General features: G+C 40.9%; 2 protein-coding genes across 2 annotated transcripts; both read left to right on the top strand.

The window, feature by feature from the left end:
* Nucleotides 1–175: 175 nt before the first annotated feature.
* LOC308122687 (tapasin-like) lies at nucleotides 176–9,522 on the top strand. Its single transcript, XM_080484688.1, has 8 exons — nucleotides 176–502; nucleotides 1,849–2,034; nucleotides 2,330–2,578; nucleotides 3,508–3,867; nucleotides 3,995–4,318; nucleotides 7,049–7,150; nucleotides 7,359–7,387; nucleotides 7,492–9,522. The coding sequence occupies exons 1-8, from the start codon at nucleotides 442–444 to the stop codon at nucleotides 7,501–7,503; spliced, it is 1,323 nt and encodes a 440-aa protein (XP_080340814.1). The 5' UTR covers nucleotides 176–441; the 3' UTR covers nucleotides 7,504–9,522.
* A 1,124-nt stretch (nucleotides 9,523–10,646) lies between these two features.
* LOC308122933 (class I histocompatibility antigen, F10 alpha chain-like) lies at nucleotides 10,647–17,629 on the top strand (the record flags this gene model as incomplete). Its single annotated transcript, XM_080485116.1, has 8 exons — nucleotides 10,647–10,701; nucleotides 11,836–12,102; nucleotides 13,243–13,521; nucleotides 13,848–14,156; nucleotides 14,286–14,381; nucleotides 14,665–14,682; nucleotides 14,959–15,005; nucleotides 15,221–17,629. 8 exons carry the CDS (start codon nucleotides 10,647–10,649, stop codon nucleotides 15,260–15,262), a joined length of 1,113 nt encoding a protein of 370 aa, XP_080341242.1. The 3' UTR covers nucleotides 15,263–17,629.
* Between the last annotated feature and the right edge of the window lie 578 nt (nucleotides 17,630–18,207).

Genomic DNA, 18,207 nt, shown 5'->3' with positions numbered 1-18,207 from the left:
TTCTTCTGATAATATAGATTTATACTCGACCTGATGAATTCTTTGACATTGAATATTCAAGTGTTTTTTCTCTGAACGAGTCATTGTCTTCATAAAACAGAAGTGGACACAGTGTGACCAACTCCATGAGATGAGACTCATCACCAGTCTTGGCGGAGGACGCCATCTAGCGGCCACACTGAGAACTTCTCAACGTCAACATGGAAACACATTTTTAGCTTCGTTCAACTTCAATGTTGTTTTTAGATTCAGTTGTGTTTTGTAGATCTGCATTAGCACTGAGCCAACATTGACACATTTAACTTTTTAAATCCTCAACAGAAGCAGCAGATCAGTGTCTGTGAAAGTGAAAGTAAAGTCATCAGGGGAAAACCAGCCTCCTCAAAATCATCTTTTAGCCTGTGTGGTATTTACCTGAGAGCCGAGAGGAGAGTGACTACCATGGAGAACCTTTCTACAATTTATAAACTGTCCCTGCTTACTGTCACCTGCTTCTTTCAAGGTAGGTCCTTCACACTGTCTTTGCACTGCAGTTACATTTAAAAACGGTTGTTTATAACATGTATGATGCTGACAGGTGTTATGTATGTAAATTGCAGATGCGTGCGAGTTGTTGATCTAAAATCGACGTCTTGTAGAAAAGCTTCGTGAACATTTCCTGAACGAACCCAAACGTCCTGTTGAGTTCTAGGCTTTTAAATATCGTAATGTTCATGGTTTGTCTGCCATACCTGTGCCGATTTCAGCAGAAGGCCCAGATACATCCTGTATTTCCCTAAAACATGTTTTAGTTCCATGTAAGTTCACCTTTTCCGAGAGTTTCTTTAAAAACACACGTTTCTCAAAGGAGTCTGGCGTGAAATCCACTGTGGAGACGCCTCAACCTCCGCCTGGTGGTTAGAGCCGGTATTGCACCCAGACAATTAATGTGCGTTAAAAAATGAACAAAAATGAAGAAACCTGAATGATTTTGTTCAAATATGTCGTTGACATTTTTGACAAAAGTTGTTCTGTTGTTTAGGTACAAAGATAAAACGTCAGGTGACCAGCCGTTCTCGTAGCATGTCCGTCTTTTATTATGGTTCCCCCGAACACCCCGGTACATAGATCCTACCACACATAGTGACCTATCTCTACAAAAGTGATGTTATGATTGAAAAGGGGCATGTACAATAAGATTATTATTCCTTCTGAACTCTTTCATTTCATATTGACACATTAGTAATTGTTAAAAAGAAAAAGAGTGAAATTTGACATGTTTAAAATCAGTGATATCCAATGTTTTTCACGATTCTGCCTGTGAACCATCATCATTATAAAAGTAGACGTAATTATTTGTTGGGACTCATTTTCTTGCGCTCACACTGAAAGTTAAAAACATTCAGATCTGTCTCCAGTCAGGGATTTGACCAAATTATGGAGACAAATCATTTTAAAAATAATTATTTCTCTTAAAGTAGCTACAAACAAATTTTGGGGTTCAATATATTTATAAGAAGATGAACGAAAATTCACAAATGTAAATGTTATAAACGTTACAAATTCTTTTGGACTATAAATGCTTTTGTAAAACTTGTTTTATTGTATTTTTAATGTACATTTGATTTCCTGTGTTTGTCTTAATGTTAAAAACGATTGTTGTGAAGAGAAGCATTTCTCTCTGAAGTCTTCTGTGCACATGTAGTCTTTGTGAAAGTGACCGAACTCCAAACAAAACAGATGGAAACAAAGATCAACTCAGTGGAATTTATTTTAGAATCTAATGCAGCAATCAAATCAAAGTTTCCTCTTCTGATTCCTTCTGATGTTTTCACTGGCTGTTAATTTTGACTCGTCTCCCTGCTGAAGTTTGCAGTAGCAGCTGTCCAGTGTTGGAGTGCTGGCTTGTACAGGAGAAAGTAGGAGGAGGACTAACCGGAGGTCCAAACCATGAAAAATCCCTCCTTTACATCCAAAGAGACGCACACAGCCACCGAGCAGAGTCTCAACGTGCTCCATCTGACATCCACCCCGACAGAATCTACTCCATCAGCGGTGAGTCCGAGTCCTGTGTGGGTTTCTCTGTTTGTGTTGTGATGGACAGCCGGTCGGCCTCGTCCGTCGTTAGCTGGGATCAGCTCCAGAAAAGCAGGAGCCCTGGTTGTATGGAGGGTGTAGAAGGTGGAAGGAAGGGTTTTTGTATCTCTGCTCTCATCGTTGTTGGACATTGCTTGTATTTGTAGCAGTTATGAAGTTTTGTAGCAGTAAACAGTAAAGTAACCACACTGAAAGCAGTGGAAGCAGGATGATTGTAATAAATGTGTTCCTAATATTGAGCTTGTCTCCTCAGACCCAGCTGCCACTCTCTGCCATGGCTCTCTCAACCCTCCCAGAGGCTCTCTGGAGAAGCCCCATTGTGAGATGAACCCCTTTCTGCCCCAGCCTGCCACCCTGAGATGGGCTGCCCCGCTCACAGAGTCTGCCCTCAGCCCCAGTTACCTGCAGGCGGACTGGATTTCAGTTGCCTTTCGGGGCCTTCATGCACAGCTTGGTGGCTCTACAATCATGCGAGCAGCCACAGGATCTAAAGAGCACAATGGTAATGATTTCTGACACACCGAGCGGCAAACATCACACTGTCATCAAGACACTTCCCTCAATCTGACCATGGGAGGATTCCAACATCAACGATTCCAACAAGAAAACACTCTTGAATAATATTAATAATGACTAAAGGTTTAATTTGAATTCATGAAGGAAATGAGCTGGGAAGTGACAGTTTTTTCTAAACTCTTTGATAAAAAGGAAAGTTTAGAGATAGACCTGAAATTACTTAAAACTCAGCGGTCTAGTGATGGTTTCTGTAAAAGGGGGGAAATAGTTGCGTGTTTAAAAGATGAGGGGAAGAGTCCGGTGGACTCGGATCAGTTAATAATGGATAAAATGTCCGGACCAGCCGTCTGAAATACAGTCTTTAAAGACCGGGTGGGAACGCTCTCCGATAAACCATTGCAGAGTGGAATGTTCTAGTGTTTTAAATCTAACTGGAGCTGTGGAGCCTCAACTGCTTGTACAGCTGCTGTTAAAAACACCAGAACACCAGCGAGACTCTCTGCATTGTGTTTTAATACTTCTTCACTGTAAACAACTATCAACTGTCTAATTGAGGAAACACCTTGATTTGATTTCTTTTGAATCCTGCAATCGTCAATATTGAACAGTTGTTTCCGTCTTGATTGCAGAACTAATGTCTCTTCTCTGTCCATGTTTTTATAAACTACAGATCGTATTCTGTAGGAGAGTGAGGCAAAAGGCCAAACCACATTATTCAACTCCACATAATGTTTCACAGTTCTATTCTGTTCAACGATTGAGCTTCAAAACACAGAAGTTGAGGTCCAGCAGTGATCAATCTCTGGACGGGAACCAGAAAAGCTTTCAGGAGCTTCAAGGGGAAAAAAAACGATGTTTGCATCTTTTGCAGAATTTTCACTTTGACTTTGTTTCCCTGACTGCATGTTTCCTCAGTCATCCTGAGTGTGACCAGCAAAACGCTGTCGGTCAAGTCCAGACTCGGGGAAGCGGTGCTGTTGGACTGTGGCTTCTGGGCCGAGCCTTCCTCGCCTCTGTCCGGGACGGGTTTTGCAGTAGAGTGGCGGTACCAGTTCAGGGGCAGCGGGCGACTTGTGCTGGCTTACGACGGCAAGACGGACCGTGTGTCGGAGACACAGGAGGAAGGAGCCACTCTGGATTTTGAGGGTTTGCACCAGAAAGGAAACGCATCCCTGATCCTGCGGGAGGCGCAGGTGCGGCACTCCGGGACATACATCTGTTCGGTGTATCTGCCGTACCTGCTGGTTCAGGTGGCAGTGGATCTGGAGATTGTAGGTGAGAAAATGATTTGTGCTCCGCGTCACAGCGTCGTGTTCAGAAGAAGTGGTGAGTTTCAGGAGAAAGCAGGAGGCATTGAAAGCAAGTCTTTCCTCTCTTCTTTTCCTCTGCTTCCCCCACCCAGAACCCCCCTCCCTCTCCTTACACCCCTCCCCTCTGCCCCTGGCTGTCCAGGGTCAGACTCTCAGCATCCAGTGTGAAGCGTCTGGCTTCGCCCCCCTCTCCTTGGAGCTGCGCTGGGAGTTTCAGGGTGCTGATGGGAAGAGCAGGCCCCTGGGACCAGGCAGCATGACGGGCCACAGGCAGGCCTGGGACGGCACCTACCGCCAGAGCAGCTGGCTGGAGCTCCACACGGCCAAGCTGGACCTGGGCAGAGGAGGGGAGGTGATCTGTGTGGCGCTCCATCCTGGAGGCACGCGGCGGGCCAACGTGACCCTCAGTCTCAGAGGTAATGTGGAAGGACCTTTCTGCTCCAGCAGCAACACTCACAGCGTGTGGATTGGAAAGACACTTCTGCTCTCGGACCTTCAGATTTGTGTGGAGATAAATGTAGTTCTTTAGCTCCTGATGAGGTGAAGCACTGAAGAGAACAAGAGCAGATCCTCGTTAGAACGACACACTGATGAAACTCCATTCAGACACCAAGCAACTCTTTATGACGACTTATGGGTCGTCATAAAGGTCGGAACAAAGAAGCTACGAGCCAGATAGAAACTGTTCAGAGAGCAAATTCCTTAAAAAAGAAAATATAAAGCCAAAGCATTAATGTTTTTTTCAGGCATGTGACAATTCACGTGTTCATACATATATAAACCCTTATTGATATATTGATCATATGAATAAATGAATTTGTACTTTATAAAAATATATTCACACAAAAAAGGTCATCTATCTTTTATTATACCCACATATACAGTGGGGCAAAAAAGTATTTAGTCAGCCACCGATTGTGCAAGTTCTCCCACTTAAAATGATGACAGAGGTCTGTAATTTTCATCATAGGTACACTTCAACTGTGAGAGACAGAATGTGAAAAAAGATCCAGGAATTCACATTGTAGGAATTTTAAAGAATTTATTTGTAAATTATGGTGGAAAATAAGTATTTGGTCACTTCAAACAAGAAAGATCTCTGGCTCTCACAGACCTGTAACTTCTTCTTTAAGAAGCTCTTCTGTCCTCCACTCGTTACCTGTATTAATGGCACCTGTTTGAACTCGTTATCTGTATAAAAGACACCTGTCCACAACCTCAAACAGTCAGACTCCAAACTCCACTATGGCCAAGACCAAAGAGCTGTCGAAGGACACCAGGAAAAGAATTGTAGACCTGCACCAGACTGGGAAGAGTGAATCTACAATAGGCAAGCAGCTTGGTGTGAAAAAATCAACTGTGGGAGCAATTATCAGAAAATGGAAGACATACAAGACCACTGATAATCTCCCTCGATCTGGGCCTCCACGCAAGATCTCATCCCGTGGGGTCAAAATGATCATGAGAACGGTGAGCAAAAATCCCAGAACCACACGGGGGGACCTGGTGAATGACCTGCAGAGAGCTGGGACCAAAGTAACAAAGGTTACCATCAGTAACACACTACGCCGACAGGGAATCAAATCCTGCAGTGCCAGACGTGTCCCCCTGCTTAAGCCAGTGCATGTCCAGGCCCGTCTGAAGTTTGCCAGAGAGCACATGGATGATACAGCAGAGGATTGGGAGAATGTCATGTGGTCAGATGAAACCAAAATAGAACTTTTTGGTATAAACACAACTCGTCATGTTTGAAGGAAGAAGAATACTGAGTTGCATCCCAAGAACACCATACCTACTGTGAAGCATGGGGGTGGAAACATCATGCTTTGGGGCTGTTTTTCTGCTAAGGGGACAGGACGACTGATCCGTGTTAAGGAAAGAATGAATGGGGCCATGTATCGTGAGATTTTGAGCCAAAACCTCCTTCCATCAGTGAGAGCTCTGAAGATGAAACGTGGCTGGGTCTTCCAGCATGACAATGATCCCAAACACACCGCCCGGGCAACGAAGGAGTGGCTCCGTAAGAAGCTTTTGAAAGTCCTGGAGTGGCCTAGCCAGTCTCCAGACCTCAACCCCATAGAAAATCTGTGGAGGGAGTTGAAAGTCCGTGTTGCTCGGCGGCAGCCCCAAAACATCACTGCTCTCGAGAAGATCTGCATGGAGGAATGGGCCAAAATACCAGCTACTGTGTGTGCAAACCTGGTAAAGACCTATAGGAATCGTTTGACCTCTGTTATTGCCAACAAAGGTTATATTACAAAGTATTGAGTTGAATTTTTGTTATTGACCAAATACTTATTTTCCACCATAATTTACGAATAAATTCCTTAAAAATCCTACAATGTAAATTCCTGGATTTTTTTTCACATTCTGTCTCTCACAGTTGAAGTGTACCTATGATGAAAATTACAGACCTCTGTCATCATTTTAAGTGGGAGAACTTGCACAATCGGTGGCTGACTAAATACTTTTTTGCCCCACTGTACTTTTAAACACACACACATACATAAATACATCCTACATCTAATATCTATTTGACATGCCTGAAAAGGGGTAGGAAGAAGTCAAACTTATCTAATCCTCCCCCTTCTCCAATATTCAATACTTATATAATTATCTTCCTATATTTGAAATATATAGTTCTATATATTAAAAGTTAGAATATCATGTAGCACACAGAGTGAGAAGCAAACGCTACCTGGAGCTGCAGAACATGTTCAGACTTCAAAACAAAGACAATGAAGCTTCAAAAACCAAGAAATCATTCTGCTTCATTCACCAAAGCTCCAGTTTATGTTGCATGTATGAAAGTAAGAATCAATGACAGTCTGTGACTGTTTTTAGTTTTTCCAACAAAGGTCCACCTTCAACTGTGATGATGAGCGTCAATAATGAGACTCATGAATGAAAGCAAGTGCAGGGCCATGCCAGGTCCCACTTTGAGAGAGAGAAGTGTCCAAACCTCCAGGAGTTTAGTTTTCAACTTTAGTTTTCTGTGTGAAAACGTCATTAAAGGAGCACAGAGACCTCTGAAGGTTCGACACCTTGTTGGAAGACAATCTTCAGTATTTAATCTGCTATGAAAAGAAATCATTTGAGTGGAGAAGGACTGGAAAGTGAATGGATGTGTTTCTTTGTCTGTCCAGGGTTCACTTCTCCCTCCATCGAGGACTCCATGGCGATGGTTGGCGTGGCGCTCGTGCTCTACGGCCTCATCAAGTTTGTGTCCTGGACTTTTACCAGCTCAGGTGGGGAATTAAGTCTGACACAAAAACCTTGAAGGAATTCATTTAAAGCCAGTAAATTCTTTGAAGTCGTCAAAAGTTTGCTACGATCTCACCGCGTGAACCCAAACAAGAATCGTCCTGAAATCAAGTGAAACCAAAAGAAAACAGTCAAATATTTGACTTTGTCTCTTTTGTGTGTGACCTCGCCGTCTCGTCTGTCACTCTGCAGGCTCAGGCCACGCCGGGAAACAACATCAGGTAACTCCTGAGCAGAAAGACGTCGATATTCTGAGTCCTTCGTGCTGGTGTTGTATATCGCCTGCCGTTTGCTCTCAATCCTGTTTTTCTCTCTCGCTCCACAGAAAGACGAGTAGAGGTGAGAAGTCAGCAGGTTGAAGTTGGTTCCAGAAAAACAACGTTTGAAGGTGTTGGATGGAGCTTCATCAGAGGCCGTCTGAGCCTCGCTGCACTTTTTCTTCTGCTGATTCACAATCTTCTTCTTCAAGTCGGCTCTTTTCCCCCTCATGAAGAGAAAAGTTAGCTTCAGTCACTTTGTTCACTGAATGTTTTCACTTTTATTAAACCGTCACAAACAAGATGTAGTTGGAGGCTGTTGGGGGCATTTTTCTGACAAAACTTTCTCCTTCATGTAAAAACTTTTTTCCTTTTGAAATCTTTCTGTGAGCGACGCTGGTTTCATATTTTCCTTTCTCTGTTTACGGCTTGTATTTAGTCACAAACACTGGAAAAGTGTGGTGAATTTAATGTTTCATGTTTTAATTTAAGGTTTCAATGGAAACGGCTCAATCAATATTGATTCTGGACGAGCCGAAACAATTATTTCATCTGATTTTAGAAAGACAGAAGATCTCGTGTTCATCTGTTTTCCAGTCGCACACGTGTACGTGCGTGTTTCCATCTGCTCTCATTAGAAATAAGTATTTGGACTAAAGCAGCATTAAACTTGTTACTGCTGGAGGCAACAATCATGTTTAAATAAATAAAAAAATACAAATATTTGAACTGTCTTTTTTTATATTTGATAAGAGTTTGAGAGGTGAATGTCAAAGTAACTTTTAACGAAGCAGATGACTGAGAACCGTTTGTTAGACAAAGGTGATAACAGGAAGTTTGAGTTGTAGTCTGGCTGTTTGTTTACATGACAGCAGTGTTAGGAATCTGTTTTTGAAAACAGCTTCAGTTTTAGATAAGCACTGATCATATACTATCCCTGAAACAAATTTAAAGCTGATATCTCTCTTTTTTCAATTGACAAACAAATTTTCTTTCTTCAAACAATATTAATTATTACGACAGACTTTTAATGTTTGTATTCAAATGTGCACATTAGAGATTGGAAATTTGTTATTTAAAGTATTTTAAGAACTTAAGCTGTACTCCACTTTAGACTTTCTTCTTTTTTACTCTTTACATTTAAAGGCATAATCATTCAATACTTCAGGCTCACAGCTGTCCATTGATGAAATAAGGTAATGATATTTACACGCATGTTTATTTGGAGTATTGGTTTGGATTGAATAAGATTAGATGCAACTTTATCAGGTCATTGCATCTCACAAGTTCAGAGAACCAAATCAGAAGTGCTTCTGCTGGGATGAAAAACTGATATGTACAGAGAGTGAGCGATGCAATTATAATAAATGATGATGTATATATGACTACATGGAAGTCTACTGCCACATGTAACCGGTCATGAACAAGCTATGATTATTATTCAGTACACAGTGAGGGTGAATAATCAGTGCCAGAGGAAGAATAATTCATCACGCAGTTACTAAATGAAAGCGTTAAACTCTGATATGTAAGCTCCTTGGCAATTCCCTCTTGTGGTCATTTGGACCTTTTTGTTTGTTTGTTTGTTTGTTTGTTTGTTTGTCTACTCATTTCTTTTTATTTCCTGAGTTTGCATATAATTCATAAAACTTGTATTTGTTTTTCATTTCCCTTTGGGAAGAAAATCGACCGAGTATGGTAACAGGACTTTAGCTGCTCATCGAAAAAAAATAACCCAGGCACTTGACTTGCTTTCTGTACTTGAAGCCAGAGAGTGTTACAGACAAGACATATAAGTTTTGCTCTGTTTTTATCGTTCAGGGCAAGGTTCATCGTCGAATTGCGCGCGCGCTCCCGAGGCCGGTGCGAGCTTTCAACTGCAACTCCTCTTCCCGTGTTTTCAACTCTCTCGCTTTAATCACATTTTTCGGAGAAATATCGAGAGGGTTGATAAACACATGATTAAACAAACGTATCCACTTCTGTCTTTAATTTTCTAAACATCACAAATGTCCTTGGATGTACTTTCAGTTTCGTTTGCATAACCTGTGCGATTCATTTTCACCCAGCAAGAATAAAGACTGGACATGTCCAGATGCAGCTCTTCGTTGTTCTCTTTGTACTGGGAATTCCCATTGCGGCTCCAGGTAGGCTTCACATGCTATCTAAAATCTATCTTCACTTGTTTACCTGAGGCCTACTAATACTCTCTCTAGACTAGATAATTAATGTGCTCCAGGCTAAAATATGTCTTTGTAGACTTTCCTTTCATATGTCGAACACAATACAGGTTGGTTGTTTCTCATTTGAAACATCAGTGAATGTTAACTTTAATCTAATCAGTTTTCCGTCGACGCCTGACTCATTTACAGCTTATTGTCATGTATGAGGTAAGAACCACCATTTTGTAAAGTACACTTCTCCCGATACTCCTGAATACAAATAACTTATATCAACCAATCACACTACATCAACTCTGCGTATTCTGGCAGATGAGCTGATGAAGTTTAAAGCCAGCATGAGAAAGAACAACCAAACGCTTTGTAGAGACTTAAATGTGAGGCAGGCTGCTCTGAGGAATTCAGAAACTGCTGATATACACACACACACAACTTTCTCTAGGGTTTAAAGAGAATTTCCTGAAAACAGAAACTACCCAGAGACACAATGTCTTGTTGGAGCCAGAGGTCCAAGGAGAAAGGACAGACTGGATATGACAGAAAAACAGCAGTAACTCAAATGACCTCTGGTTTTAACCGAAGACAGTAGAAAATCATTGTTTGAGCATAAAATGTGTGTTAACTTGAAGTTGGTTGTTCAACAGCACATCATGAATGTTCAGCTGGCAAATGTGCAGCCACTGCCTGATGTTGTTGAATCTGTGACACCAAGAACTAAGGAAGTTCATCATGATATAGAAATCACATAATTCTGACATCACAGGGTTGGTCACTGCTATTAAACATGTTTGTACTAAGAATTTCTTTGTTTTCTAATAAACCATTATACCGTTATAGTCTATTTCGATAGACTCAGAGAGGGTGCTGGTGTTTTCGGGTCAGGGGAAGAGAGAAGGTCCTGGGTTAGACTGGATTAAACGAACGTATCCACAAACATACATCATAGACCACTTTGTTTCTTGTTGCACCATGACGGATCCCACGGTAATATAACTTTCCAGCTATCCTGGTAGTTTCTTCCCTGCTGACCCTTGCTGCCGTCCATGTCGCTGGTGGTGCTGCTGGTGAGAAAATTGGTGATGGATGCAGGTTCTTTTGGTTAGTTAAAAATTAGGCAATTTTTAACTGTCCATAAAAAAACGGAGTTTTTTTTGTTAAGTGTACACGATAAACGCTTAGTGATAGTCAATATTGATGACACTAGTTAATGTTACGATGCTCTATAATATTTACGCTCAGGAACTGCAATCATTTTCATTGGATACTGCCATTCAAGTATGTTTAGTTAATTTTAAAGTTTTGTTCATTCTTTTTTTTTTTTTGATTGGCTATCCCCCCCAGTGGGTGCTCAATATTTTCAGCGGGTGCTTAGGCACCGGAGCACCCACAGGGATCGATGTCCATGAAGACTACCAACATATACTGTGTCATGTGGACTGTCACTGTGCACCGGAAACATTGGGAAGTAGCTCACTAAGTAACCTTAACAGTGAAAAAAACTTCTCTGTATTTCACATGTTCTCGCTGTAATTTGCTCTTTATTCAACTTTTTCTGTTGGTAACTTCAGTCTGCCATGGTTCACTATGACTTGACACAGGAAGGAAGTATCAGGCTGATTTTTCTCTAAAACTTTGATATAAACACACGCGACATCAGTATTGAAGTCATCCGTCTGCTATCTATACTGATCACAGGTAGAAACAAAACTGGGGAGTATATCACTATATTTTCAATTGCTTTGTTCAGTGATGTTGCCTGTTGCAATTTTTTCCACAGAGGAGAAGTATATTTGAAACTTCAGCTTCAATTTGAATAGGTCAACATGTATAGAGAAGGTGGTCTGATTGATCAGGGGTGTTACACATTTGTGTTTGAGCCAAAGCCGATTATTGGAGGAGGGAATCTAGCCAGAAGGAGATTGCAGTGTGAGAATAGCAGACATCGTCATCAACATCAAGCACTAGAATATCCTAATATTAAAGACTCTCCAAACCGTGGACTTCGCTCATGCTCTCTTGTCAGAGGACAAACTCGAGACTCGCATCGGTTCATTTAAAGACATTTGATTCAGCAGTCCATAAATGAACGTCTGGTATAAAACTGTAACCTACATATTTAATTCATGTTGACAGCATTTTTAGAAATCCTGAACAGGTATTATTTATTTATTATTTGTGCATGTTAATATTGTAACTAAAAATGTGATTTTAAATGTGGACTTTTTCTTCCAGCGCTTCACTCTCTGAAGTATGTCTCCACTGGATCCTTTCAAGTACCAAACTTTCCAGAGTTTGTTGGTGTTGGTCTGGTTGATGACGTTCAGATCGTTCACTACGACAGCAACACCAGGAGAGCAGTGCCTAAACAGGACTGGATGAATAAAGTAACAGAAGATGATCAAAATTACTGGAAAGAGGAAACTAACAAAGCTCTGGGAATTCAGCAATTCTTCAGAGCACACATTGAGATCGTGAAGCAACGCTTCAACCAAACAGGAGGTTTGGTTGAACTTTTTCTTTTTTACTAATACAATCATAAAAACCCTCAAGTTGACACAAACTTTGCTGGTTTCTTCACAAAATCACCACTTCTGGAATTTTTGTATTTTTCTTTTTATTAGTTGACAAAGTTTCTCTATGATTAGTTTTGAGTTAGTCCAAATATTGTTGGATGAATAATATCATGTGTCATTTATCCATGAGAAACAAACAGAGAGTCGCTTTGTTGAATTCAAAGAATTCTCGAAGTGGAGTTTGCACGTTCTCCCTGCCTGTGTGGGTTTTTCTTCCAACAATAAAAGAGGTTCTTGTTAGGAAGTCATTCCTGCCTGTGGCCATCAAAGTTTCTAGCAGCTCAATATGATGGTCACACACTCCGTTCAGGCTGCTGATAGTTGACAGGAAGGAGATCAATATGTCCCGTGTCTCTTGAAGCTGCTCATACTGATCCTGAGACAGAAAGAGATGAAGATAGGAAGGAAACACATCAGTTTCAATATTCAGCACCATAAAAAGCCCAATGACTCCCAGTGTCTGCTGACTGTTCAGCTCAGCACTTGAAACAAACACGAGATCCGCTGGAAATCAGCTTTTTTTTCTAACTGGAATCTGTCAGACTTTTTCACCCACATCCTCCTTCTAGAAGATCCAGCAGCAGCGAGCCATTCAGTTGAATTCAGTGTTTGTTCAGCTGCTTTATGTGATCACAATGCAGTTGTTGCTATGAGGCTGGATTCCTTAACTTCATCATCATCATCTTCAATAAGCATTTTACAAACATCTCAGCACCACACTGTAGGTTAGCATTTGACTGTAGCATCTATTAGCCACAGTCACATCAGTTTACACGTAGTTTGTCATCTGACAACATAAACACAAACGTCAATAAGTGGCAGCAGAAATCTAAAGAAATACTATTTTCTGTCAGATCACAGCTTGTTTTGGGTTAAAACCCCTTCAAACAGAAATCACTCAAAGAAAGTTTAAATTAAATCTTTCTGGTCGTAAATAAGTGTAAATAAACGTGCTAGTTTGTTAGTATGCTGGCATATAAAGTGTGCATGTTTGTGTGATGTCACATGATGACAGATGAATGTTTTGGATGTGACTCTGGTTTCATGATGTCTCTTTCTGTCTCAGGTGTTCATGTTTTCCAGAAGATGTATGGTTGTGAATGGGACGATGAAACTGATAAAGTGAACGGATTTCATCAGTACGGTTACGATGGAGAAGATTTCATATCTTTAGACCTGAAGACAGAGACGTGGATCGCTCCAGTACCACAGGCTGTCCCCACCAAACACAAGTGGGAGAATGACAAAGCAGATATGGCTTATCTTAAAAACTACTACACCAAAGAATGTCCTGAGTGGCTGAAGAAGTTTGTGAACTTTGTGAAGAGCTCACTGATGAGAAAAGGTAAAATCACATGAGCTGCTGCTCTTTAGTTTTTCTCTTCCTCTTGTGTTTCTCTCTCTCCTGCCGACTCAATATCCTCCTGCTGTTTTCTCTTTCTCCGCTTTCATTTTCCTTCCTGCTCTGCCTCTCAGCATTTCCTCTCGTCTCTCCATCTTGACTTCCTCCTTTAACGCCACATTCTTTCCTCCGTCACACTTTACAAGGCGCATTTATTCTCAGCTGTAGTGAATTCCATGTCGGGTCCATGACATGAGAGAGAACCTGATGTTCTCCAGCAGCTGAGAACCAAATAAAGTGAGTGTTGTTTCTTCCTGGTTGTTCTCCAGAGCTTCCCTCCAGAGTGTCTCTCCTCCAGAAGACTCCCTCCTCTCCGGTCACCTGCCACGCCACAGGTTTCTACCCCGACAGAGCCGACTTGTTCTGGAAGAAAGACGAGGAGGAGCTCCATGAGGACGTGGACAGAGGAGAGATCCTCCCCAACCATGACGGAACCTTCCAGATGAGCGTTGATCTGGATCTTTCATCGGTCAAAGCTGAAGACTGGGGGAGGTACAGCTGTGTGTTTCATCTGGCTGGAGTTAAAGAGGACGTCCTCAAACCACTGGACAAACGTCACATCCTGACCAACCACCCTGGTGAGAGACACATTCTGTCTTTCTTCTCTTCTGACAGTTTGAACGTAGAACATCTTCTAAAGTGTGTGTGTGTGTGTGTGTGTGTGTGTGTGGGTGTGTGTGTGTGTGTGTGTGTGTGTGTGTCCGCAGAGTTTCCCATTGGAGCTGTTGTTGGAGGTGTTGTTGTTGTTCTGGTCGTCGTGGCAGGAATCATCGGATTCATCATCTGGAGAAAGAACAGTCACGGTAAAGAAGAAACTTTCTTTTACTTTTAGGATTTTGTTTCCGTTCTTTGATGAGAGATTTTCAGTTGTCATAGTGACTCATCAAGTTTAGTTTGAGTCGTCCAGACGGGACAGGAAGCTCAGTATTAGTGTCAGAAACACTCCACACTGCCGTCAGCAGACTCTCCATGTTCACAGTGGAAGAGACACAACAGATAAACAACAGATAAACAACAGATAAACACCTTTTATTGTTGTTTTTGAGCATAAATAGTGAACCAACTCTGTCTCTTCCTGTCTTTCAGGGTTCAAACTCACCAACAGTGAGTACTTTACTATTTCCTCCAGTCAGGAGGCTTCAATGTGGTTTTCTGTTGCTTCATGTTGTTTCTGCCTTTAAATTCAACTATTGGTTTGTAACATGTTTCATATGTTTGCATTGTTTTGATTATGTTGTATATTCTGTCACTGTGGTGTCAGTTTGTTACTCTTGAATGATTTCTAATGTGATTTTAAGATTTGAAATTCAACACAAACAGCTTGACAGAAATCACTGAGAACAAGTTTTCCTCTTTGACTCATGAAACTTTGTTTTCTAGTGTCTGAGACTTCCTCTTCGTCAGGAGACGATCCAGCTGTGAAGAAAGTGAGTCCATCAAGTGAACGGATGTCATAAATACGCCTGTTTAATCAGTGGAACTCTAAACCTGACATGTCACTAATGTGATGTTTGACTTGAAGATTTTGGACACTTTTCTCTCTGTTTGATCTGCCGTGTTCACAGAAAAATGGATTCAAAGGTGAAAAGTGGATTTTAATCCAACTAACAGATGTATTATTTGTCTTTATTTGTCTTGACAGGGGACCGGCGAGGAGCAAAGCATGTTAAAACCCACTGCATGAGTAAGAGGCTCCCAGTCATTCAGTCTCACGGATAAAAAGCTCAAACAAATGATTGAAATGTTTGAGACTCGTCAGGTTGACACTGCTCTCCATGATTCTACGTTCTTCATCTGTGTGGATTCACTTTGGTTTAGTGGGAATGTTGTCGCAGGTTGTGGGTGTTTTAGTGCACTGGCTTCAATATAATTAACATTTTCTGTAAATATTGACCTTGAATATTTCTAACTAAGCGATGACGAAGAGGGGGCACTGTAATCCAGGTTGGCTTTAGTAGATTACAATTGATGTCTTGACTTAGTTCATATTACTTTTAAAAAATTGATCTAGGTTAGTTAATTCAACTACCCTTTGTGCTCGACATTGTTACATTTTAAGGTTGTTCATAGAGCCCATATTTCCAAGGCCAAACTTTCCCATATCTATACAGAAGTTGACCCTCATGGTGACAGATGTAGGACTGGTGAGGCCGCTCTATGGGGGCATTATTGTAGCAAAACTATTTGTCAATAAATATGGAGCGTTGTCTGTCTGTATTTCAATCCATCTGTCTGAAGTCAGAGTTGTCAATGTGTAAAAGAATTTGTCAATGTGAAACTGTATCTGCAAAAGTCGTCTTGTAATTAGGTATTTAAATGTGTTAAAAATCTGCTCATCTGTATTAGAAGTTATACATGAAATTAAATTTGTCAATGGGTACAAATATATTTGTATTTGAAAAGTCTGTTTACAGGTTCAAATCCTGAAAATACAGACAACTCGCCAGTTACGAGTCGGAACAGTTTCACAATTGGAAGTTTTTTTTTACATGTGACTTTTTCTACACTTTTGCTGTCTGAAGGATTCGAAGTTGTAAAGCCTGGGTTTTAATGCCCTGAGCTTCAGATGGCAGAACTGTAGCAAAGGTCACATGTAAAAAAAACCTTCAAATTGCGAAACTGCTCGACTCCTAACTGGCGAGTTGTCTATATTTTCAGGATTTGAAGCTGAAAACAGACTTTTCAATTATAAATATTTTTGTACGCATTGACAAATCTTATTACATGTGCAACTTTCTAATACAAATGAGCAGATTTCTTTACACATTTAAATACGTACTTACAGACAGACAAATTACAAGACGACTTTTGCAGATTCATTGACAAATTCTTTTGCACATTGACAACTCTGACTTTGGACAGACGGATTGAAATACAGATAAACAACTATTGCTACAATCATACCCCCATACATCTCTTATCCACATGTTCTGGTTTTGTCCCATCCTGGAAAAATACTGGAAGGATGTCATTTCAAACTTTTTTTCCACATCCTCAACCTCAATTTCGAACCAAACCCTCTGGTTACTCTCTTTGATACCACTGGACATAAGGATATCCACTTGACTTCAAGCAAGGGCCTTATGCTATCATTCGCCTCTCTCCTGGCCAGGCCTGCTGTTCTTCTAAGATGGAGGGATGCTGCTGCATCCACTCATGCTCAGTGGCTCTAAAACTTGAGAAAATTCAGTACGCAATCAGCAATTCAAGGGTGAAATTTCAAAAAGTGTTGGTGGCCTTTCCTGGAATACTTCACAAACCATCAGCCAAACTAAAATTTTGCTTTTGTCTCCACTTTATAGGAGAGGTGCTTTATGCTTCATTTGTGTCTCTCTCCCACCTATAGCACATGACCTGAGCTGCTTTCTCTGTTACATTTGTAGTTCATATTTGCTGACCTTCATTTATTTAACCACAAGTGCGCTACTGTAGACATTAGTACAATTGACATATTTGTTATGTATATCGTGCTCAAATTGTATAGAAGAAAAGAACAGTACAAATGTTTGAGGAAAAATAAATATTGATTTGTTTGATTCAAGGTTGGTTTTCATGTGTTTGTTCCGATATTTGGTTGTGATTATCATTTTATCTGAAATCATGAAACTTTTTATTGGTTTGTGTCATTTACTGCAGAAACAAGGAGCTTTTTTCTTTATTGTGTCAGTTTTTGCTACTATTCTGTTACTTACATTATTTTTCTTGGTGGCCTCGTAGTTAAAGAAGTGGACTTAGAATGTGTGAGCTGGCCCGTTTCCTGGTTCGAGTCCCGCAGCAGACAAATCACTACTGTGGTTCCTTGAGCAAGACCCTCAACCCCCATCAGCTCCCCGGAGCATCGTCATATGGCTGCACCACCACAGCTAAAGGGTTAATGCAGAAAGAAGGAATATTCCCAAGAGATTAGTCAAGATTACATCTTCTGTTACTTTTTTCTCTTTCACTCGTGTGTACAATAACCGCGCATAGTTATTGTCTTGGTTTGATGAGTTGCTCTTTCTCTCTTATGTATACACGTTTATGTGTGTTTGAATAAAGTTCACCATAATCCAAACTTCCTGTGTCTTCTTTAGTATTGACATAGCACAATACTGTGTTGAGATATTTTCAGACATGATGAAGTTCATCTACAGTTTTTCTCAGATCTCTGAAAGTGGGATTTGAATTTTTAACATGAGGAAATGATCAAACAGCTTTTTTAAAATCATGAAGCTTGTACTGTTGGATTAATAAAAACGCATACATATTTAAAGTTGCATCCACATGTCTATTTCTAAATGTTTTTATTTTTGAAAACTTGTTCCACATCCAGTTCCAATGTGCCTTTTTTCTTTTCCTGTTAATGAAACCTGATGACCTGGAATCTGCCCGGTAACTGATGACCAGCACCGTATTTTCTCACAGGAAGCAGCTTCTTGACGAGACCAGTGAGGAGCAAAAGATGTTGGAAATAATGAATAACAAATAATATTTGGAAACAAATATTGGGGGGGGGGGGGGGGGGGGGGGGGGGGGCTACTAGTTTCCTAGAGTCTCCTATAGTCCATTTCGTATATCTGTCAGAGTCCAATGATGGCAAACAGCCCGGAGGTCCTCAACCTGTAAAAAAAACGAGGAAAATAAAAGGAA

The sequence above is a fragment of the Lipophrys pholis genome (genome assembly GCF_963383615.2).
Source record: "Lipophrys pholis genome assembly, chromosome: 17".
NCBI lineage: Eukaryota > Metazoa > Chordata > Actinopteri > Blenniiformes > Blenniidae > Lipophrys > Lipophrys pholis.
Note: the sequence above shows the minus strand (reverse complement) of the source record. Positions and strands in the feature narration are given on the sequence as shown.